Here is a 26,187-nt window from a genome sequence, read left to right as displayed (position 1 = left end):
TAAAATATGTATACGACTCCCGAACTCCATTTAAAGAAATGTATATGTACAATGCGAGAATTGTCGCAATTCATTTAAAAAAAAAAATAACTTCATTGGAATAAATTGATTCAATGAATGTTTTGGAACAAAAAAATGTCGATTCTGAACGCAAAAAAGAAATTCACAATAGATGGGTGAAGGTCGGAAACGTACACCTAAAATTTTAATAATCCATAAAACAACTTCCGGTTCAGATGGCCAGTGCGACGAGTAAGTTTTCTTCTTTTAAATCAATGTTTTGCATTAAATAAATGCACAAAGTCATAAATTATCACATTTTATTCATATCTAATACTACCAACGCTCATAAAACATGATTTATCTGATAGTTTGTTAAATTCATTGGTGAAACGATTGGTACATCTGAATACCAATAAATTGTATTTTTGAAGATAAACAAAACGTCCCTTCATTTAAACATAAGTGCAAGCTTTAGGCATTCAAGCTTATTTAATATGTTATGCCTTTGTGTATCTTTACATCACAGTTCAGTTCACATTCCAGTAGACACTGATGTTAATGTGATTGCTTTAAAATGCTTTAGTTCTTTGTCTCTTTAAAAAGGTGTCTGATTTTATTTTACACACAAACCACACATGTTAATTTTTATGCTTAATGTCAGAAATTATGCATTGTTGCGAACAGTTGAACATGTTTTCATCAACATATAGATAATGTAGTCTTACGGTAGATTTTCAACAAGGTGAATAATTCAAACAATGCTACATTGAAGACCTGTTGGTGACCCTCTGCTGTTGTTTTCTATTTGGTCGGGTTGTTGTCTCTTTGACACATTCCCCATTTCCATTCTCAATTTTAGTCCTATGGAAATATAATTAGATCTTAACATTTACTTAATTCACCTATGTAAAAATATAGGCAGTGATATTGTTGTCTTTTTTCAAAACTACCTCTACCCTTTTTTATTGGGCATGTTGGGAAAAATGCATATTTTTTATTGAAATTGGAAAATTTGTATATTTTATTCTAAACACATCTCAAATTTTTTACTAACCTTTGCTGTCATTTTTGCACTGTTTTTTCATGTATATTTTGGTTGTCAGACATTTTCAACCTGAAAGGTACTTTTCGGAGAGGGGAAAGAAACAGAAGCAATGATGGTACTTAATGCATTGAAAACTACATGTGTTACGTATACAAACACCATGATGATTCTGATCAGAAAACCGGATCTTAAAAGTGCTTTCTAATATCAAAATAATAACATAATTACGATATTTACAAACATTACTACCAATGCCATCACTGTTTGGGGAAAATGAAAAACTTTTTGGGAGGAATTTTAAGCCATTTTTTTAGTAATTGGGAATTTTCTCCAGGGGAAAAGGCAGAATTTCCGCTGTAATTTGAGGCAAACAATATCACTGATAGGCATGTCATACCTGCCAACTGTCACTAATTGCAGGGGATTTCCCCTATGGAGGCTCCAAAATGGAAATTTTGATAGAGCAGTTTTGTCCACAATTTCAAACAAAACAATTAACTTTAGCCATTTTGCACGTAAAACCCCCATGGGTGTTTTGAAAAGTTGGCAGGTATGGCATGTGCATAGAAAGATGTAGTGTGATATCTATTTCTCTAAATTGAAACAAAATCTATCCCGAGAAATCAGAATACTCCTATTGCAACTGACATGATAATTCAGATATAGGTATATCCATTGTATCTGGTATTTATTAGACAATTTGCAATCTATTGATATTTGAAGCATATACGTATCATGCATGCATATACATGTATATTGTGTATGAAAATCAAAATTGCAAAAAACAGAAGGCTGATGGAGGAGAATACAAATTAAGCACACTGCCAGGGTATAAAAGCTGAACTGTACTTTCATAATTCTACATTGTGAGAAATTAAATAAACTAAAGCACATGTTAGGTGTATATTTTTAAGTAGATGGATGGGCTAAAGTAATGTATATACATGTATGAATCCATTAAAATTTTTAATGCATGCTCATGTATATATTTGTAATTTGTAGAATTCAAGCTTCATGGTCCTTTAGATGTATGGTCTACGAGAGAAAAATTGGCACTAGCATGCTCTGTATTAAGAAGTGGAGATCAGAATTGGTAAATCTTTAATGAAGTCTTAAACATTGATTTGTCCATTTCCACATGATACAGTGACACTTCAAAGGGAATCATTCACTGGCAACAGTTCTTTGATTTTTTGTTTATCTGTTGAATACATGTATGAATAACCTATAGCGATTCCTTTATCATGTATCTTAATGATATTGATGCAATACTTGAAAAAAACAACATATTTAAGACTTTAGTTGTTTTTTTGAATATAAAGGTTTCTCTATTTTTTCCAGGTGAGTTTTAGTGTAAACATGGCAAAGAAGGCACATGGCATTTTAAATTTAAAGTACTATTCCTTACTTTTTTACTTGTTTTAAGACTGGTAACAAAGCTGCATGCATTGAAAATATAACAATTTTTTAAATTATGTTTATAATAATAATTTACATATTTGAATGGAATATTTAGTTTGTCATAGAAGCCAGTAATCTATGTTTCCTAGAACTAAATTTTGTCAACTTTCTCCAAAATCTTTATTTTTGGTTTATTTTTGGTTTTTGATATCAATGCTTTATAAATAAGAAAAGCTTGAAAAATATAGTTGTTTTTTGTTTCTTCCATGTCTTTTCATCAACTTATTATTTATTTTTTAACATAAGCCATAATATATATAATTCAAGCCCAAATATGACCATTGATCTTGTTTTTACCAAACTTCCTCCATTCTATTCTAGTTTAGATGATTGTTTTCTACAGTATTATGTCATTTATTCTATTTGTTTATAGGGTATCAGTTAGTAGAGCTATCAAGCCTTTTGGAGAAAATAGCAGATCACCAGAATGGTTTTCTCAAAGGGTAGGTATATGTATATGTAGGTAAACGGACAGAAAGTCACAGGACAAAAAGTCACAGGACATAAAGTCACAAATTTGATAGGACAAAAAGTCACAGGACAAAAAGTCACAAATAGTTTGTTGACAATTATTTGAATATATAAGAGAAATATCTTGAAATATTTACTTTTTAATACATATATTCATATTAAAGTGTAGGAACTGTGTCATTATACTTGAAAAATGAAGATTTATTTAATTTTAATCATGCAAAGGGTATATTTCTTGGCACCATGAAGCCATTTAAGTGCAAAGCCACGTTGACATTTTGTTTTTTTAACAATTATTTGATCATCTTTGATATTTTTTGGATACATTTTTTTTACAATGTTGGTTTATATACAATAGTTCAAGAAAAATACAAAAATATTTTTGTAGAAATCAGTGTTTTTTATTCAAAGAAAATATTCAGAAAAAAATGAATTGTGACTTTTTGTCCTGTGACTTTTTGTCCGTGACTTTTTGTCTGTGACTTTTTGTCCTGTGACTTTCTGTCCTACATTCTATATGTATTATCAATTTACTGAAACCATTAAAAGTACATGTTTCGATGAACAGAGAAATCTGATTCAAATTCCATTATTTTGTCAAAACCCTGTTTCAGCATTAATATTAAAGAGTTCATAAATTAAGAAAAAACATGTGTTCTAAGTTTCAGGTTGAATTGACCACGAACAATCCTAAACCAAAAACTTCTTTACACCAAAACTTCAACATTATTCAGGATGGGCTGATCGATTGATTCACATACCCAAAAACACAATCCCCTCTGTTCTCAATGCAGGCAGGGAAAAGAAACTTTATTTAAATGCCTTGAAAAATGATTTTTTAGTTTCTTTAATGTTTAATAGAATTGTTAAACATGTTAAATAGCTATAAAATCATAAAGCAGAGAATTTTTATAAGCATGACAGAGACATGATTTATATTTTCAGAATTGTGCTTTGCAGTATACAGATTTATTAGAGAAAATTGAAACACCAAAGTAAGTTAGCATCAATAAAAAATAACAAGGGGAGGCAACTTCAATTTTCACCATTTTAAGCTTGGTCAATTTCTACCTGTACACTATCTTATCATGGCACATCACGAATTTGCTCTTGTCATTGCATAAAATTATATTATACACTTGATCTACCTACTTGTGATAGAGATTGTCAGTATCTCCTATAGGTCATTCTACCTACTTGTGATAGAGATTGTCAGTATCTCCTACACTTGATCTACCTACTTGTGATAGAGATTGTCAGTATCTCCTATAGGTCATTCTACCTACTTGTGATAGAGATTGTCAGTATCTCCTACACTTGATCTACCTACTTGTGATAGAGATTGTCAGTATCTCATATAGGTCATTGGTTCACGCTAGGTTCTTAAACTAATGAAACTGTCACTTAATTTTCATACACTTTCTTTTTGAGAGATATCCTCTGTCATAGAAAATAGAATGCATTACAGAAAGTTTTATTTATAAAATTTATTATTTACTCCTTGATTTGAATATGCTATTCACATGAAGGGAATTTATTTTTAAAAAACATACATGTATATCACAAGTGTTCTCCTGAAATGGAGGCTCCACATGCATATGTTTGTCAATTTATTAATGTAATCAAACTACACATAAGACTCCTAGCTTTTAGAATCTTATGTTGAAGCTACATTTGTTTCATGCACTATCCAATCTTTGCATTTTGATTTTTTGTATATGTTGTTATAAATTTTGTTGAGAAAGATGATTTGATTCTTTAATTGGAGGTCAAAGAATGATGTTTTTCACATAAATTTTTATGGAGGTTTTTTAGACTTATTATAGAATTTAAAACTTAGGCCACGTTTTTTTAATTTGATGGTTTACGGATTTCCCCCATGAAAAAGTCGGGTCGGTCGGTCGGGAAAAAAAAAGAAAAAAAAATCATCTTTGAAGACAGAAAAATATGCAAAATCAATATATATTTCACCTTTCTAACAATATGTTTGTTGTGCTATTTTATCATCAATTCTTCAATTTTAGTTCGATGAAATAATATTGCTCAACTGTTATAAACATCGCATGACATTGTCTAATAATTTACAGTAAAAAAAGGGGGGTGCACGGACAAAGACGAAATTAAATCGTCATTTCAGAAACAAGAAAAATAAATTCGCGTAGCTCTTTATCAATTCCAGAAAACTTGGTGAATAATGATCTTCAAGCACGAAAACTGATAAAGAAAAAATGTAAAAACGTCGTACGAAAATAAGTTTCAACACACGTGTCAAAAACCTAATAGACTCGTCCACTGGAAAACGAGATTATCGGGTTAATCTGTTGTCTCGCATTCCCGTTTTTTATCCAAATGGACGATAATTTTTTTATTATCTATATGAAACAAGAAAATTCCAAATGATTTGTTAATATTCAGTACTTCAACTTGATGCCTTTACCCTGTCCACATTTGGACAAGTCTATTTCTATGAGATGATGCATCTTACGGACTGATGACAAATAAGGGAAACGAACTTATTGTGTAATTGGTTTTAAACACAAGTTTCGTTCCGCAATATTATTTGCGCAAACGACATTTCAAGGTCAGTTATAATTGATTTGTCTATTTTTAGAAACGTAAACTGGAAGTTTTATTTTTTCACAACAGAAAAAGTGTTATCAATTTTGTTAGTGATTAATGCATTTCATTTCATAAAAAAAAAAAATTTAATTATTTTTCAGGGATAATGCATTTGTTAGGGTCGGCGGGAATAAAAAAGCATGAAAAGTCAATTTTATTTTTATTCTGGAAATCGGAAAAATCGGGTCGGCGGATCCGTAAACCAACAAATTAAAAAATCCTGGCCTTAGAAAGAATAATACAGTATGGCACATGTATTATCTTATAGCTTATACAGACAGAGGGGAACACTATAACTTAAGTTTATTCTAATAGAATAATAAAGGGGTATCCATCCATGACATAAAATCAATACATGCATAGCTACATCAAAAATACATGCAAAAGACAAAGGAACAGCGCTTTTATTGCTGTTCTTCATCTCAAAATCACATTAAGGCCTTCAACATGGAGCTATAAAACTTTCATCTCACTGCAAGTATATTCTGTATATTTAGGAGAAAGCGGGGAGATAAAGGAGAAGCAGAAAATCCTCAATCACAAATAATAAGACAGCTGGCTGTTGACAGAGCAGAAGAATTAAAGAAACATGTGGTCGAATATCAGCAAAGATATAAGTAAGATTCAGGATCTGTTGTTAGTTTATGCTTCCAAGGCTCTTTTCACAAAAAATATGTTGTGATGGTAAAAATACTCATATTTAAGTCAAGAACATGTACATTGCCGTATATCTTAAGATCAATTATTTTTGTAAGATTTTTATGGCCCCGCAACAAAGTTTTACCCTTGTCCGAAATTCTGTAATTCCGAAATGCCGTAATTCTGTAAATCTGTCATTCATCATTCCGCAACAAACTATTATACAGAGTTTTTTTCCAAATGCCTACAGAAATTGGGCTGATTTTTGGTATGTGAGTTTACCATGATGATTTACAGATCAAGTTTAAGTTTCGTTCTGCTCCGCTAATTTTTACTGAAATTACGGGCTTTAGACTTTCATAAATTGTTGAAAATCACAGTTATACAGAGTTTTTTTCTAAACGCCTTCAGATATTGGGCTGATTTTTGGTATGTGAGTTAACCAAGATGAGTTTCAGATCAAGTTCAAGTTTTATTTTGCTTGGCTAATTTTTGCCGAAATTACAGGCTATGGACTTTGATAAATTGTTGAAAATCACAGTTATAGTTATACAGACTTTTTTTCTAAATGCTTTCAGATATTGGGCTGATATTTGGTATGTGAGTTATCCATGATGAGTTACAGATCGAGTTTAAGTTTCGTTCGCTCGGCTAATTTTTGCTGTACTAATGTGGGGCTTTGGACTTTAATATATATTTGAAAATCACAGTTATATGGACCTTTTTTCTAAATGCTTTCAGATATTGGGCTGATTTTTGGTTATGAGCTAACCATGATGAGATACAGATCAAGTTTAAGTTTTGTTTCTGGCGCTCCGCATATTTTTACCAAAATTAAGGGTTTACAACTTTAAAAATTGTTGGAAATCACAGTTACGCAAACTTTTTTTCTATACGCCTCAAGATTTTGAGCTGATTTTTGATATATGAGACTACCATCATGTTTGTGTCCACATGTGTTATTGAAATTGCAGATTTTTCAAATTTTTGAGATGGGGCAATTCGTGTCGCTTTGACACATCTAGTTTTGTGAAAAGAGTTGCTGTATTTTTTCTTTAAATGAATAACTCAGAATTGCTTATTTTTCTATCTGCTTTTAATTCATCAAATAAAGATGACTAGGTTTAAAACTACTCTGACATAAATCTCATATTTTTCATTTTCAAGTTTAATCATTTATTGATGTTTGTTTGCTGAATTGAAGTTAAACAATGCAGTTTATTTAAAATGTATTCAATTTTTATGTTCATATTGAAGATCATATCAGTTATGACAGAGAAAGATGTAAAATTTAAAGTAATTTAATGTTATGAGTTTCATTTCAGAAAACTAAAGAGGGATCTTGAAAGCATCAAAACTGGTCAGTGGGATGATACATTGCCTGAGATATGGGAACAAATACAAAAGTAAGTAAACAAAATATTGTTGGGAGCATGGGGTCTAGAGGTGCTTACAATAAACAATTTATATTTTGTTATATTTATGCCAGTGGACATTTTCCTAGAATTTTATAACACTTGAACAAAGGCTTTCCTATGATTGACATGATTAAAAAGCCAAAAATTTGTAAGATTTTTTGTCATTTTTCTGTATTTGACTTAAAGATTGATTGAGGTTTTTTTAATTGCAGATAACATTTACATCTAGTATTGGATTTGTTGTCTTTATACATCAATAACTTTGTCATACATACATTCAAACGTAGAGCTATGATATTATGAAAATTAGACAAGCTTCTTCATCATTAAGAAGTTATATCTGAAGAAATATTTTGAAATTGATATTTCTATATTTTACTGGCAGTCAACATTAAACTTTCATACTTACAGTATCAATTGCAGAATTGCAGACAAGACCCATGGCTTCATAGAACCTTTGAGAATATTTTTTATATTAAATTGAGCAAAACATCGTGTGACTGAATTAAATGTATTTCTCTTTTGGTAATGTCCAAATGTTTACGTTTTTTTTTTATAATTTATAGAGAAAAAATAGCAAAAGAGGAAGCTTTGATGGAGAAAAAACCAGAAACCACAGAAGACGAGGGTAAGAATAGATATTCAGTTCAAGTGTTAGAGATCTGCTGACAAAAACAATACCAACTCTTAAGGCTGTTGTATCTAAGTGAAGTTGATCTTCTTAAAACAATATTATTAGGTGGATTGGGAATCAAACAAAAATTATTTATGATTTAACAATATATAAATAAAATTGAGAATTGAAATGGGGAATGTGTCAAAGAGGCAACTTCGACCATGTTATGTTTCAAGAATAAACCCTGCATCCATTTTGTTTTTTCTGTTTAATTAAGATAAACCAAAGTCAGAAGAGATTGAAGTAAATTCAGAAGAGAGTAACCAGGAACCAGTCATAGAACCTATAGATATACCACCACCTATAAAGGTTAGAGATTATTTTAATGATATTTACATCAGCAAAGAAAGAATATTTATAGAATGACTAATAGAAGAATTCAAATAGAGAAAAATATTCAACGAGTGAACGAATAAAATTGAGAATGGAAATGGGGAATGTGTCAAAGAGACAACAACCCGACCAAATAAAAAACAACAGCAGAGGGTCACTAACAGGTCTTCAATGTAGCGAGAAATTCCCGCACCCGGAGGCGTCCCTCAGCTGGCCCCTAAACAAATATATACTAGTACAGTGATAATGAACGCCATACTAATTTCCAAATTGTACACAAGAAACTAAAATTAAAATAATACAAGACTAACAAAGGCCAGAGGCTCCTGACTTGGGACAGGCGCAAAAATGCGGCGGGGTTAAACATGTTTGTGAGATCTCAACCCTCCCCCTATACCTCTAACCAATGTAGAAAAGTAAACGCATAACAATACGCACATTAAAATTCAGTTCAAGAGAAGTCCGAGTCTGATGTCAGAAGATGTAACCACACATTAACTCAGGAATGCGCGTAGCTCATGAGTTAATTATCAGTGTTGTTTGGTCACGAGTTGAATATTTTTCGATATTTGAATTCTTTAATTAGTTATTCTTTTTATTACATTGGCAAATGGCTTTTTTTTTTAAAGAAATTAATGTAAAACATGTAAGGAACTATATCTTTTATCTACGCATTACCAATTTGTTTTGATCTGCCGTTATCGATGTCTTGACAAAGCCTATTGTTGTATGACGTCGGAGAGTGAAATAACCACATTTATTTCACATGTGAAATTATTGATTTTTATTTAACTGGGAAATCAATGTTATTCATTGCAACCTATGTAATAAAAGATTTTTATTACACTTTTCAACATCAAATAAATATACTGGGCCAGTACTAAGGGGCTGAAATTATTAATTGAATTCTTCTCAGAGTTAAGATTAAGTTCTCACCTGATCTTGTAGTTATATTATTGAAATTCAATATACTTGTTTCAAATGTTCAGAGTATTATCAAAAGAGGTGAGGTGTCCATAAAATATTTTAAGTTTTTTTAAAATATATCTCTTGGTTGAAACCATTTATAAATGATTACATCTGACAAATAAAGATTCTCATTCAATAGAAAATTCATGTTAGAACACAAATGTTAGCATATTAAAAGATAAAGTTGTTTTATCAGTACTCAACATTCAAAAAGCTCAGTCAGTGGAATAATAAAAAAAGGGAAAACAGAAAATCAACACAGAATATAATAATTGTTTTCAGTCGGTTTTCATATTAAACCAAAAGAACAAATTTTCCAGTTTGTATTTTTATCTTTACTCATATAAATTCTGTTTTTCATTAGATAAATTTGTCCATATACATTGTAGGTAGAGGTAGAAGAGACTAGTGTCCCCATCAACAAACCATTGACCCTGGATATAAAGAGGTTGTCAGCTGATGACAAGCCCAAGCCTACTCCTCCAACATCACCATTGTTATCAACATTGTTACAGAGTTCTAAATCATCATTTGGGGATTTACAGCAGTTAAAACAGGTGAGTTGTGGGATCTACTAAGCTATTTTCCTAAAGCAATTTTATTTCATGATTATAATTATGTATTTTTTGCATCTTGTACAATTGTTCTTATGCTATATATATTTCGGTACTTACTTATCCTCTTCATCCTGAAATGGGTACTAGTAATAAAACTACTTCATCAAGCTGCAATAAAGTCCAACTCAATGTTTTGGTTTCTGGATTTTTATGCCCCACCTACGATATTATGCCCCACCTACAATAGTAGAGGGGCATTATGTTTTCTGGTATGTGCGTCCGTCTGTGCGTCCGTTCGTCCGTCCGCTTCAGGTTAAAGTTTTTGGTCAAGGTAGTTTTTGAAGTTGAAGTCCAATCAACTTGAAACTTAGTACACATGTTCCCCATGATATTATCTTTCTAATTTTACTGCCAAATTATAGTTTTGACCCCAATTTCATGGTCCACTGAATATAGAAAATGATAGTGCGAAGTTCAGGTTAAAGTTTTTGGTCAAGGTAGTTTTTGATGAAGTTAAAGTTACATCAACTTGAAACTTAGTACACATGTTCCCTATGATATGATCTTTCTAATTTTAATTCCAAATTAAAGTTTTGACCCCAATTTCACGGTCCACTGAACATAAAAAATGATAGTGCAAGTGGGGCATTCGTGTACTATGGACACATTCTTGTTTTTACCAATTTTCACGGTCCATTGAACTTGGAAAATGAAAGTGCGAGTGGGGCATCCTTGTACTTTGGACACATTCTTGTTTTTTTCTCAATTATTAGGAAATATATGTTTGATCCATTTGTACCATTTTTACCAAATTGGATGGATAATATTTTGGGGTTGATGAGAACTCTTTAGAACAACATAATAAAGATAAAGGCCACAACAGCTATTTATAGGTTGAAATTTCAACAAAATGTTGGATTCTAGATTTTGATTCCAACTTTTATAATCTTTGACTTTTTTTAATACCTCATGGGATGGAGATGATCCTTATTGATTTTAATGTCAATAGGTCAAAGATCAAGGGTACAGACATTTGGGAACAGTTTTGATTTCCACATCTATTTTGTGTTAACACTCTAACTTTTACCAATATTTGAGGTCACTTGGTCAAAGACTATTGATGTCAACCAGGGATCTCCATGGCCTGTTTAACGATGGCGCCCCGCCATCGTTCAAATGTCTTGCGCCATCGTCAAATGACTCGCTCCATCGTTAAATTATCTTGCGCCATCGTTAAATTGTCTTCCGCCATCGTTCAAAACTTCATCATTTTTTGTAGCCCGACGCCATTTTTTTTTATCAATTATAATCAAATGCATGTAATTGCATAACCCTCAGGCTTTTTGTGTTATAATCCAACACAGTTCTAACGCCTGAGGGATATCCGGATTAAGATCGCTAATCACTTGTACCTGAGCTTGTACAGGTAGATCAACAAACCAGACAGGAGAATACTATCTGAGGATAGACGATCCATTTGTCGAATTAATCAACTAAGTTTCAGCAAATGATTATGATAATTTGGATTAAATAAATAAATTAATAATCCAGTTACAAAGAAAACAGTTTAACAAGTCGAACACGTGCTTTATTTTGACTTACGCAATCAGCATCCCCCTTTTTTAAGAAGTACAAAATAAGACGCAAAACAGTAAATATTATTTCATCACAAATAACTCGCGTACTGCTGTAACGATAATTTAAAATGACTTTAAAAGTTTAAAAGTAAAAACTTATAAATATTTCCTGTAAAGAAATATCGTATCGTAATTCCGAATTCATTTCGTATATTACAATCAAATTGATACATCCGCGTTTCCGGTTTCTATTCAGACTCGAAAGATGCATGTTGCACAGCATCAATTTGTCAGATAAAGTCATTAAAAACCTTTTCATTTGCTTTACAAATCTCTTTAACCTTTTACATAACCCGTACGAATCGTTTTGTTGTTGCTGCAAATCAGCCATACCGGTAATGGGTTCTGAATTTGACAGTGTCCATGAAAAATAAGCTTCCACATCATATGATTTTTGATCCCCATAACAATTACCAAAAATACAAGAGATCTACATGGGGACCTTCATGACAGCTTTTGGTCATTCTCGACTAAGGGGGGACCATGAAGACTTGGTATTTGAATGGTTAAAAACGGCAATAAATGAACATATTGACACTTCTAATTCTATAATGAAAATTCAAATAAATATAATTTCAATAAGCAATGAATTAGCATGTTCACCATTCCTTGTATGGAGGGATAAAATACTTCCTATCGCACTACACTGTACAGCGTATACACGGTTTGTAATGGTGAAAGTTCCTCCATGGTTCAATTTTCATCCATGGAGATCCCTGGTCAACCATAAGTTGTACTCTAGACAACTATTTTTTTTCTATATCATCAAGAGAAAACAACTAATGGTGCGTCAGAAATATTTTGCAGTTTTCATTTCTGTTTATTTATTTACTTCAGGAAGTAGAATCTAAAGACCAACAACAGACACCAAAGACTTCAGTTGGTTCAACAAAACAAACAGAAAGTTCTACGGCTGCAGCAGGGGAGACAACTGATAAAACTAGTGAGTTATTGAAATGTATACAAATGGAATTTGTCAAATCTTGTGAGACTGTTTCATAAATGTTGTGTATAATTTTGACTAAAACAAAAGATGAAAAATTGAATTTCAAGAAAACTTTATTAGGAATTCATTGGCCAGTCAGTCATCTTTGGTATCTTTCTAAATTTGGTGGTTGTACTAACTTAATGCTTTTAAGCCCCTGCCAGTAAGTGTGCAAGGCATATGTTATTACACAAGATTTGTCAAATCCAAAAATTGTGTTGTCTTTTTATTCTTATGCCAGCAGATATAGACCTAGAAAAATTGTTGAAAATTTAACTAGGCTTGATCACTCTTTCTTTAATGCTTGCAGTTCTAATGCTTATTTTTGGTACCTAATTTATTAATTGTAAAATAATGACTTACAGATATTGACTTTGCATTTCATTCTGCTTAACTGACTTTTCACAATAAAACTGCAGGTGGAGCATTCATATATATATCATCATATCTAGTCTTTTCATAAATCATAAGTGAGATATGTTCATTCACTCTAAATGACTGTTAGATATATGAATTTAAAAGCTTTACCACATGGTATGGGGAAATTAAACAAGGTTCATCAATTCATTTTCAGCTTGAATTCCTGGTCTTGTTTTCAAAACAAGAACTGAGATCCTGCTACTTGTAAAACAATAAATAAAAAAATAATCTAAATTCACCTTGATTGAAATCTTATTAAAAAACTCACTCACTATGCTCCCAAAAATTTATGTAAATTAAAGCGACAGAAAAATAGAATAAAATGACAGAAAATATTAAACAAGGTGCTTATCATGGTATAACTTGCGGACTGAACATTTCCACCTTTATGTATCAGGTACTACAGCACCAATTAAGAGACCACAGCATCCAAGCACAGAAAAAGCTGAGATAGATCCAGAGATTGTAGTAAAAATAGAACCAATTGAACAAATACAAGGTAAATATGGAAATAGAACCAATTGAACAAATACAAGGTAAATATGCAGTGATTTTGCTAGCGCTCGTCATTTTCGTAATTTACGAAACGATTTTCGCATTGACGAAAGTATTTTAAATCAATTTCGTCACTTAGATTTTGAAAGTGTAAAAATATTTTCATCTTAAAATACTCTAACTCTACCTGTCTTTATGCTTTTGACAAGTTTATGACCCCCAGGTAATTAACATTCACAACAGGTGTTACAAGTTGTGATTACAACTAATCCGCTTATCTTCATCCGATGGGTACTATAATCCGTTAATTATAAATAAACCTCATAAGGGACCATCATAATTATTTTCCCGAGGAAAGTCAATCTGTTGGCATTTCAACAACTAGGAGTATTGTTTCGTCATTTGATCAAAATTGTTCCCCCACCGGACAATTGGCTTTTGAATTTCAATATTTCTAAAACGATAACAATCTGAAGTTCGTTTGTCGTAGATTCGTCATACGAACACATTTTCGTCATATTTGATAAATGTTCATCAAAAACTTTAGACAATTTCCATTTAAAACGTTCAGAAATGTTTTCACGAGTCAAACAGGTGCTTCCTGCACTGCTTGCTAGGCATGCGTGAAAGTATTCGTATGACTATTTATAGACACCAAAAATGTAAAATACAATATCATTTAGTATTTAATGAACGAGAGAAACAAATCTCTTACTAAAGGAATTTGAATAAAAAAATGATAATTTCCTGATGAATCCGGACTCATTTTAAATTTATTATGCAGTGTCACTTCCCGTTTTCATTTCATTTTAAAACCGAAAATAGTAAACGTGATCTATTCTAGATTTGTTTACAACCTCTTTACAGTCATTATAATTGTTCCCAAAAGGATTTATACAGTTCCAACTTAATAGAAATGATTTCCAAATATCGATTTAGACGTTTTATAAGGATAATGATTATGCAGTGAGATAATTGTTGCAAGTTAATTTCTGCACTGATTCCTTGTTTACAAAAAATTGAATCCAACTTTTGTTGACCAGGAATGTCCCCTGGAACAAACTGAAGAGAAATTGTGATCTAAATTTCTAGATCCCATGTCAGAATCTTTCATATTAAGGGCCAATACAGTCAAATCATACAATAACTGCCAATCATGCCTAGCCCTAAGTCCTATAAAATCTGACAAAGTCAAAGATGAAGCTAGTAATTTACATTCTTGGTCCCTTGCTGTTACACAAAAAAAAGGTTGATTTTCATAGCGTGCAAAAGTGACTAAAGCCCTCAAAATCCTAGCTTAAACCCTGAATATGAAAATAGAACCAATTGAACAAATACAAGGTAAATATGAAAATAGAACCAATTGAACAAATACAAGGTAAATATAAAAATAGAGCTAATTGAACAAATGCAAGGTAAATATGAAAATATAACCAATTGAACAAATACAAGGTAAAAATGAAAATATAACCAATTGAACAAATACAAGGTGAATATGAAAATATAACCAATTGAACAAATACAAGGTAAATATAAAAATAGAGCTAATTGAACAAATACAAGGTAAATATGAAAATATAACCAATTGAACAAATACAAGGTAAATATGAAAATATAACCAATTGAACAAATACAAGGTAAATATGAAAATATAACCAATTGAACAAATACAAGGTAAAAATGAAAATATAACCAATTGAACAAATACAAGGTAAATATGAAAATAGAACCAATGAACAAATACAAGGTAAATATGAAAATAGAACCAATTGAAGAAATACAAGGTAAATATGAAAATATAACCAATTGAACAAATACAAGGTAAATATGAAAATATAACCAATTGAACAAATACAAGGTAAATATGAAAATATAACCAATTGAACAAATACAAGGTAAATATGAAAATATAACCAATTGAACAAATACAAGGTAAATATGAAAATATAACCAATTGAACAAATACAAGGTAGATATGAAAATATAACCAATTGAACAAATACAAGGTAAATATGAAAATTGAGCTAATTGAACAAATACAAGGTAAATATAAAAATAGAGCTAATTGAACAAATACAAGGTAAATATGAAAATATAACCAATTGAACAAATACAAGGTAAATATGAAAATATAACCAATTGAACAAATACAAGGTAAATATGAAAATATAACCAATTGAACAAATACAAGGTAAATATGAAAATATAACCAATTGAACAAATACAAGGTAAATATGAAAATGTAACTAATTGAACAAATACAAGGTAAATATGAAAATATAACCAATTGAACAAATACAAGGTAAATATGAAAATATAACCAATTGAACAAATACAAGGTAAATATGAAAATATAACCAATTGAACAAATACAAAGTAAATATAAAAATATAACCAATTGAATCTATCATCACCTATATGTGAATGAACTATTTTGGTTATTTATCAAAATTTTAATCTTATAAAATTTCATAATGAAAATCTGCACTGAAACAATTATAAGAATTGCTGACTTTTTTTATGATGTTTTCTAAACTCTTGTTTTCAGAAAACTGTCTCTAAAATTTAGAGTATTTTTATTTTATGGTTTATATCATGTGGTTTCTTTTAAGTCCAGTTTTATTTTAGATGAGTTGTAAAAGTAATTTAATTGCAGATGTTCAGGTGAATGTAGAAGTAGTAACCGAAGAAGTCAAACAAGAGGTGGATAAAGAAGTTGTTGTGGATAGTCAAAAAGAGGCCCCAGAAGTGGAGAAATTGGATGTCAAAGAGGAAGATGTAAGTTTTAATATTAGTACTTCGATTTTATTAGTAGACTTTAGTTTATTAGTAGATTTTCATAAAAAACATATTTAGAACTAAATGAAACATCTCCACAGAGTTATCTTCTCTTGGTCAAGGTATTTTAACTTTTGTCTGTTCTATTGTCCCTGTGAAAAAACTACATAGAGAAAAATAGCTATTGTATTTATTTAATGGATTAGTAGAATAGACAACAGTTTAAATGTTGACCAAGAAGAGATGACCGAGGAAATTTAGGTTGGCAATAATATTTTTAGAAACCATTGAAGTAATCAGAGATATGAGAGGTCAACTAAGCAGTTTTATTGCTACAAATACTTAAAACCTTGATTAACCAAATGTTCAGATGAAAAGCTAGCTAATTACAGGTACCTAGATGAATCCATCTTTTAAAATTTTTTGATTGATTGAATAAAAATTGAAGTAAGCTGGTGATGGGGTAGTGAATTTAATTGATATTAATAACTGTATTAAAGTAAATTTATAGATATTTACAACTGTCAAATTAAAAAATATATGTTTACTAATTTTCAAATACGATGGTTATCTTGTTTCAAATGCATTAAAAAGAAAACACAGCTAAATCATAGATTATCAAATCAGCCATACAAAGTTTGCACTTGTGGGTATGAATTTATTCCAAATCTATCATGGAATTGATGCCCTGGAATTAATGCTGTTATCAAATCAAAGGAATGTTCCAAACAATGTTGGTTATAAATTAAAATTATGCAAATGTTATCAAAATTAAGATAGGATACCTAGGACAAAATTGACATTTGATATTTAAGGTTTTCATGATTTGAATTACTTCATGTTAAGCTTTTCAATATATCTGGTATCAGACTGATCCAGAAATTCTGAAAAAGAATATTCCAGAACATTTTCATCATGAAGTTAAATTTATGTTATCTGGTACATGTATTTAAAAGTAAATCAGACAGAATACATGTGTAGTTACCGTTCATAATTTTAAATTTGTGTTTGTTTTATGATAGGATGATAGCCAAGTCTCTGTTGATGCTGGAAATGCTACATTTGTTAGTGTTGATGAGGAAATATCAATCAGAGAAGAGCCAATGTCACCAGCCAGTAGTGAATCATCAAAAATTAGTGAAGCAGATGTCAGATTTCTCAATAAAAGAGGTATGTTTCCTCTCTGTTATCTACATTTTCTAATCCCCATCCCCCCCCCCCCCCCAAATCAAATTCTACAACCATTTCCAAAGAATTTGGGTCTACCCAACAGTAATGCAATGGGATATTGTTTACCTTTCAGTGAGACTGTAGGGAAATTATTAAATTTACTTATCAAGAGATTAAGTTAAAAGTCTTAAGTAAAGCTAATGCCTTTGACGTGTTGCTGTTTGGTGTGAGTCAAGACTCTGTGTTGAAGGATACCTTTGACCTATAATGGTTCATTTTTACACATTGTGACTTTGATGGAGCGTTGTCTCATTGGCACTCATACCATATCTTCTCATTTCTATATATTATGAGTCGGTAACCTAACAGCAGAATAGCATCTCTTGCCAATTTGTCAATCAAATTCTTTTTTCAGATCATTCTTAGTGATGACATTAAACTTCTTGTTTTATCTTACCTAATTCATTACTCCTCAACATTTTAGTAGTTTATGTTACTTTTAAAATGTCAATTGCAACTTAAAATTATGGTATCAATGTGTTTATAATAATATTTACAATTAGTGCACTATGAATTTTTTTTTTTTGAACTTTCTTAATTGAATCTTTAAAAAATACAAATGATCAAAACAAATGCATAAAAATTCATAAAGTATGCAAATGTAAAATTGAAATCTATTTTATTTTATGGAATGACTGTAATATTTTTTCTGTCTATGAAGTAATAACATCAAAAATGTGGTGCACACTAAATAACCCCATTTTTATGTTATTTCTAATAAACAGAAAAAATATAACAGTCATTTCTTATAATTTAATTTTAAATTCCATTATAAACTGTAGTAAACTATGAAAAAACATTGATGACATTACGGTCACATGACAAAATTATGTCTATGAGCTGATAAACAAAACAACGTCAGCCAATCAGAAGACGCTTTACATCCAAAATTAAATTATTGTCCTAGAAACGATGATCACTATAAAGAACATCAATCTTCTGTGACCTTTTAAGCATAACCCCTTGAAAGATCACAAAATACAGGTTTCGTTGAAGATTCACATCTAGTTTTACTCACACATTATTGATATGTTGTTAATGGGTTTCTTATTGGCTATTTACTTCTTTAATGCTTATATTCCAGGAGCAAGGAAAAGTAGTAGCAGGAGATCCTCAGCTAGAAACAAGAAATCTATCGATATCTCTGTAAGTGATTTCCATTATTTTTAATTACGGAGGGGGCATTACACACAGAGGGAACATTAAGTTTTACCAAAACATCACTAAATTGGTTTCCTTTCTCTAACTTTAGTTTGCCTCAACCATAAGTAATGAAACTTATACATAACGCTTATAACCACAAAAAACAGATCCAGTTTGAATTTTGTTGGTGTCACTTATACCATTCTAGAGTTATGCCCCTCTACAAATGGAAAATTTGTTGAACTTTTGTTTCCGTTCTCTAATTTGAGTTTGCCTCAACCAAATGTAATGAAATTTATACACGCTGCTTATTATTTCAAAACACAGATCAAGTTCAAATTTTGGTGGCCTCACTTTTATCGTTCTAGCTTTATGCCCCTTTACAAATGAAAAAATTGCTTAATGTTCTCTAACTTAAGATTGCCTCAACTACATGTTATAAAATGTATTCACAATGCTTTTACCACAAAACTTAGATCAAGTACACATTTGGATAGCTTAACTTTTATAGTTCTTGAGTTTTGTCCCTTTATTACATTATATGCAAGGGGGAGCATCATTTGTGTCCCATGGACACACTCTCTATTTACTTTTTATGCCCCACCTACTGCCCCACCTACCATTATCATCAAAAATATTTTACAATTTTAACTTATTAATGTGCTACCACAAGTTGAAAATGCAAGCTAGTATTGTCAATTATCATGAAAATCACAAAATGTGATTTACTGAAGACCTTTGGCTGTTATCTGATGATCTTTGGTCGGGTTAGTGTCTCTTTGACATATTCCACTTTTCCATTCTCTATTTTATTTAAGAATTGAATGCTTCTTTTTGTAACTTCATTGAGGTGTAAAAGTGTTGACCGAAGTACATTTTGTATGAAGCGTGGAAGCGATTTTATATCAAAATGTGTGCACGGTCAAAGCTTTTAGGACCCTATGAAGTTACAAAAAGAAGCATTCAATACTTATAATAATATTTTTCAGTTAGTATCATGAAAACACGATTTTTATCAAGTTTTTATTTAATGTACTTGTGCACTTTATTGTGTGACCTCGTGTCATCATGAATGATAAATTTTATTGTGTAATGAAGTTGCCTATAAAGGATAACGCATGATTGCAGTGTAGCTAATCAGAATAGCGTATTATAATGAAACATACATCTAATGTAATTATAAACAAGTAAATAAATGACTGAAATTGAAAGAAGACTCTTTTTAAAGAAGTAAAATAATGTTTTTTGACCAATAAACTATATTTATCTAAAATCTTCAAAACTATAATTTTAACTGAACCTACAAACAGCAAAATATAATCATCAACACAAGATCTACAAATCAATACATAAATTTTTATATCAGGAGGAAGACAAGAAGGAAGATCTTAGTTCTCAGCTGACAGATGGAGAAACAAGTGACGATGATGGCAATGAAAGTGACGACACAGCCATTGGTTCAGCATCCATCGCCAATACATCTGTTACAGCTACATTCTCAGAATCCATACCTAACAGTCCTCTATCACACTGGTAATATATTTAGTGGAAAATTATGAAAGTTACTTTCAGATCATATCAGGTGTTGTACAATGTATGTCTGTAAAAAGGAGAGGTGTGGAGTATCAATAATAGAAACAGCAACAAAATCGCACTAAAAATGGTGGTACACATGAGAACAAATTTCGGTAGTCGATGTCCACATGTACATATATGAGAACATTTTTGTTGTCCAATTGTATTAATAAGGCATACATGCATTCAAATTTATATAGAGATATGAACAACAAAGAGTTGCTAACAATGCAAATTACTGTCCAGATTGCCTTTTATTATTGTTCCCTATTATTGTAGGTTGACAAGTAATTTGAAATTCCTTTTTACTGTCAGCTGTACATTTGTATTGCTAATCTTATTTGCAAACCTTATAAATATTCCTTTTTCTGTTATTCAGTAACGCCAGATTTAGCTAATTTACATTTCTTTGTCTTCTTGAAACAATTATTTATATGATAAAATAAGTTGTCAATAATGATCTGATTTTGATAAATTAACAGGGTAGGATAAGTTCCATGTCTTGTTTCGTTAATGTTTAAAAATGTTGATTTTATTCTTTAATTACCATTGCAGTAGTGATACAGAAGATGACAAAGCCCATAAAAACTGGAAGAAATCTATTATGTTGGTGTGGAGAATGGCTGCTAATCACAAGTAAGTGTTTTATATGTTTGAATTAAGGCAGTTCACCTAATTTTAATAAGTACATGTGTTATAAAATGTTTGCTGTAGAATATTCACATTCATCTGCAAAAAATGTTTTATATTTGTTCTTATTATATGTTCTTAATTTAGAAAGACAAAGTGAAAACTTTTCTGCTTTAAAGTTGTAATGACTCAGTGTTTTTAAAAACTTCTTATGGAAAGACATATTTGACTTGTGTTAGAGTTCTTTATATGACAAAGTTAATATGCTGGCAAGATAAAACCACAGTGGCACCTTCTTTAATAGAAATCAAGTACAAAAGTATATATATGCATGTTAATGATTACATATTTGGAAGCATACACATATTTCTCACTTACTTTTTAGATATGCAAATGTGTTCCTACATCCAGTGACCAATGAAATAGCTCCTGGATACCAAGGCATTGTACTAAGGTATACTTATATTGCTTTATCACATATACAAACCTATATAAATCAAATACATTTAGGACAGATAATTCTGTTCATATAAGGCAGGTGCTTGATATTATACTCTGGTTACATTTCAACCATTAACTCTTTGAATTGTATGTGATGATTCAAGAATTAAGTTATGACAAGTTTACATGTATCACACTATTCCTTTTTGATAGGTTACACAGCTTCACATGCTAAATAAATCATTTCCTGCAACAGATTGTAATCATTAAATCTGTATTCAATCTGTGAAGCCTCCTATTTTATGATTGTCCTGTCTGCTATTGTCTAAAATCAATAGGATACAGAATTATCCTGGTATGCATTTAATTTTGTTTGCAATGATTGATAAACAAAATAGGTAATTTGTTTTAATTGAAAAGGAAAGATTTAACTTTTCTAATTTATTTTATCAAATATTGAAGTAAGGAGATATAAAGTATATAAATGGTAGCAGAGGAAGTTCATTATTTAGTACTTTGTCCTTACTTCTTCAGGCCATTGGACTTAACAACTATTAAGAAGAATGTTGAAGCTGGTATAACTAGGACAACACCTGAGTTCCAGAGAGACATGATGTTAATGTTTACTAACGCTATCATGTATAACAGTTGTAATCATAATGTACACAAGATGGCCGTGGAGATGTATGATGATGTCATGACACACATTGAGGTTAGTTATACAGATATATGAAAAAGAACCAGTGGTATGATTACCAATGAGACAACTCTTACCGAGAGACCAGATGATACAAAAATTATAAAACTATAAGTCATTACCTGTTGAGCATAGAAGCCAACATACTAAATTTAAGTACTTATGTTGAAAGATATATAGAGTTATATAAGAAAAGGGTTATTTTAAAGAATAACTGAAAAAATTGTGGTCAACTATCCTAAATGACATTGACACTTTTACAAAATATAAAGATAAAACTATATGAAAAAATTATATAATTAATAAACTAAATGATAAGATTAACGTTATGAAAGTTGATGTCATCTAATAGAATGCCACTTTCATTATTACTTGTATGTTTTTTTTTAACAGATATGAATTTTAAAACATATTCTCTAACATGAAAAGTAAATTTGATTTTTGAAATTATGAGTATGTTTACTGTTCAATAAATCAATACATTGCAGCATGAAAGAGTTGTTTCTTTTTTAATCTCCAATTCATTCATCAAGCAAATGAAATATAATGGAATTAATTGAACTTGATTCTAAAATTTTCAGCAATATGTCAGTGCACAGTTAATGTTACAGTCATCAGAGAGTAAATCATTAAGGCCATCCAGGAGGACAGAAAGCAGTGACAAAAGTGATAAGGTATGGGTTCTTTGGTGTTGTGTTGCTCATCATAGATATTTATCCATTAATCACCATTATTTTTTATAAAGTCCCTGTGGAAAGGATTTACATGTACGATGTAGTAAATTGTCATCAGTTGTAGGACACAAGCTTAGGTACAAGATGTCAAATCTTGAATCTGAACTCAAACGAACTTTGATCTCAGCCGGGTGGTCAATGGTCAAAGTTGCATCTTTACTTAATAGGCTGCTAGGTCTATTATAGGATGTATTAACTGTTGAAATTGTAAAACAATAGATGAGTTAAACAAATTTAAAATTAGAATTTGTAACAGAAAAGTGAAGACAAAGGGATACCCCAGACAAAAAAAATTGCAGATTATGTAACAGTGGTATTGTGAAGGAGGAAATTCATTCTATTCTTCATTTTCCATCACTAAAAACTAAATGATTGAGTTTTATTTTAGATTTATCTTCTTTATTTTCTAATTCTAAATTTTTGAATGACCATGAAGGAATGCTCTGTGTTCAGAACTGTCTTCTTTAAATTCTTTAAATTCTTATCCCCAAATATATTTGTGCTTGCAATTTATATATGGTATTATCCAGGGAAGAAAAATAACAGGAAAATAAAACATTGTGAAAATACATCAACAAAGTTTGAAATATTGCAAAAATTTATCACTTAAGCCTATTAGAAAGGGCTATACCAATTAAAGATTTGAGTTTGAGTGTGGACAAGTTCAAGATCATATATTCATGTCATTTAAATGCTTGGCTATCCTTTCTACAATTTGAATGTTTATGTGGTACATATAATATATATCAATCAAAATTTAAACTTGGCAGTTGTGAAGTATCAAGTGCAAATAGTTTGGAAAGATGCGAAAAATGGTGGATTTACAATCAATACTTATAAAAATTATTATACTATGCTCATAGAAAAGAAATAAATGTAATTGTGATAGGTCATGTTTTGTTTTTTTATGAGTTGATTTTTTTTTCAACAGGAGGATGACTCGAAGAGAAGAAGAACGTTCTCAGAATCTCATCAGGAGGGAGGGAAATCAAAGAAAAGAAAGACAAGAGGAGATGACACATGATTTAATCCTTGCCAATGAAAAAGGAATTTTATTGAAATTGAATGTTAAATCCTATTAGGACAGAAGTATGAGAAACATAGTAGGAAGGGCATTATATGCAAGAATGAATTGTTCACAAAAATTTGTAAAACAAAAAAACTCTGTTGAACTAAGAAAGGATGGAGCTATGGCATTTAAATATGTCTCTTTATTGTTATGTATGTGTATAAAAACAAATTGTGTATAGTTTTTGTCATTAATATTGGCCACTCAATAAAAAGGACCCTGATAAGAAAAGGAAAATATATCAGTGGAAAATTTAGAAAACAATGATGATTACCTGTTATTCATAATACAAAAATACAAAACTAAAAAAGTCATAATTGATTTCATTGTCTTTCCGTTTGCAAAGTGGTCTTGTAAAGTTCTGATTTCAATTACTTGTGGTTGTTATGTCTCATTAGATTATTTATGAACTACTGTCTGCTTGATTAAAAATTCCCAACCATCAGTCTGAGCATTTTTACTTAAAAAGTTATCAAAGGTACCAGGATTATAATTTAGTACGCCAGACGCGCGTTTCGTCTACATAAGACTCATCAGTGACGCTCATATCAAAATATTTATAAAGCCAAACATGTACAAAGTTGAAGAGTATTGCGAATTCAAAATTCCAAAAGGTTGTGCCAAATACGGCTAAGGTAATCTATGCCTGGGATAAGAAAATCCTTAGTTTTTCGAAAAATTCAAAGTTTTGTAAACAGGAAATTTATAAAAATTTGGGATTGGTAGTGTAATTTTTTGAGAATCTATTGGAAGTAAATAGATCTGATGTTACCATGAATTAAACAAAAAAATGGCAATCATTGATATCAATCACATCATAATAATGGAAATACAAGAATTTATTAAATTTTTCCTAAAAATGTTGATACAATGCATGTTACATAAAGATAGGCTTATACAAAGAGTATCCTGGTCTGTTGACAGATCTCTGAACTATGCTCCATTGTACTTATTCATCATTATCATCTGTTGTCCATTATCATAAACAAAACAAAAACTATGAAACAACTGTGTCAAAATTTACCTTAAATTTAGGATAGGAATTTAGTTGCACACATTTATCCTGGGAAACTGAAGCATCAAAAAGAACATAAAGGTAAATTGTAGCTTTTGGCCTATATCTCCAAAACTAAAGCAGATAGAGCAAACCTGACATGGAATTAAAAAAGATCTGCGGCCAGGTTGATCTATGCAGAACTTTAAAAAAAATATTGGACTTGTTTCAAAAAGTAAAATCACAAAAATACGGAACTCTGAAGAAAATTCAAAACAGAAAGTCTGTAATCAAATTGCAAAATTAAAAGCTCAAACACACCAAAAGAATGGACAACAACTGTCATATTCCTGACTTAGTACAGGCATTTTTTGAAGTAAAAACCTGATTTTATAGCTAGCTAAACCTCTCACTTGTATGACAGTCACATAAAATTCCATTATATTTACAACGATGTGTGAACAAAACAAACAGACATAATAGGTAAAATGTCAAAAATAGGGGACATTGCCATTGCAGCATTTGTTTTTGTTAATTGCTCTTCCACTTCATTCTTTAGTTAGCCTCTTAACTTTTATTAATCTAGCATCAATGACGAGTCTTGTAGACAAAATTTGTGTCTGGTGTAAAACAAATATAAGCCTTTATCTTTGATGTGTTTTCAGACAGATATTTGCACAGAGAAACTGTAACTAGTAGGTTGGCATAGATGAAATTGTCAATTGACCTATTATAGGAGTTTTTGCCCTTGGAAGATGGTTTTAACCAATTTAGTCTTTTTAGCTGAAATTATGATAGCTAAAGAGAAACTGGATAAACGAAGTGTTTTGCACAATACAATCTATATACAAGTCATAATGGTGGTAATTGGGGACTCTTTATAAGAGTTATTGCCCATGAAAGACTGTTTTTACCAATTTTTGCTTTTTGCACCAATTCCTTGATAATGAAACATTTAATAACAAAAATGTTCCGTTCAAAAAGATCTACTAATAGTCGAAAATTGCTTAAGATGCCAATAAACCCAATATAGAAGTTTTTGGCCATGAACGACTGTTTTTTTAGCCCACCTGGCCCAAAGGGCCAAGTGAGCTTTTCTCATCACTTGGCGTCCGGCCTCCATCGTCGTACGTTGTCCGTCATCGTCGTCGTCTTCCATCGTCGTTAG

The 26,187-nt window shown here is 30.8% G+C and overlaps 1 protein-coding gene across 1 annotated transcript; it reads left to right on the top strand.

Moving 5' to 3' along the window:
• The first annotated feature begins 10 nt into the window (after positions 1–10).
• On the top strand, positions 11–24,205 carry LOC139520294 (bromodomain-containing protein 8-like). The gene is made up of 20 exons (XM_071312809.1): positions 11–252; positions 2,051–2,141; positions 2,883–2,952; positions 3,926–3,975; positions 6,097–6,216; positions 7,564–7,644; positions 8,223–8,284; positions 8,550–8,641; positions 10,024–10,191; positions 12,666–12,771; positions 13,631–13,732; positions 16,385–16,506; positions 17,529–17,676; positions 18,821–18,882; positions 20,246–20,412; positions 21,010–21,090; positions 21,470–21,538; positions 22,060–22,237; positions 22,804–22,896; positions 23,888–24,205. The coding sequence occupies exons 1-20, from the start codon at positions 237–239 to the stop codon at positions 23,978–23,980; spliced, it is 1,971 nt and encodes a 656-aa protein (XP_071168910.1). The 5' UTR covers positions 11–236; the 3' UTR covers positions 23,981–24,205.
• The last annotated feature ends 1,982 nt before the right edge of the window (positions 24,206–26,187 follow it).

The sequence above is a fragment of the Mytilus edulis genome, chromosome 4 (genome assembly GCF_963676685.1).
Source record: "Mytilus edulis chromosome 4, xbMytEdul2.2, whole genome shotgun sequence".
NCBI lineage: Eukaryota > Metazoa > Mollusca > Bivalvia > Mytilida > Mytilidae > Mytilus > Mytilus edulis.
This window is presented reverse-complemented; position numbering and strand designations above follow the sequence as displayed.

Coding starts and splice junctions, on each gene's coding strand:
- LOC139520294 (XM_071312809.1), top strand. Junction 16,507..17,528: donor TGGATGTCAAAGAGGAAGAT/GTAAGTTTTAAT, acceptor GTTTTATGATAG/GATGATAGCCAAGTCTCTGT. Junction 21,539..22,059: donor TACCAAGGCATTGTACTAAG/GTATACTTATAT, acceptor TTACTTCTTCAG/GCCATTGGACTTAACAACTA.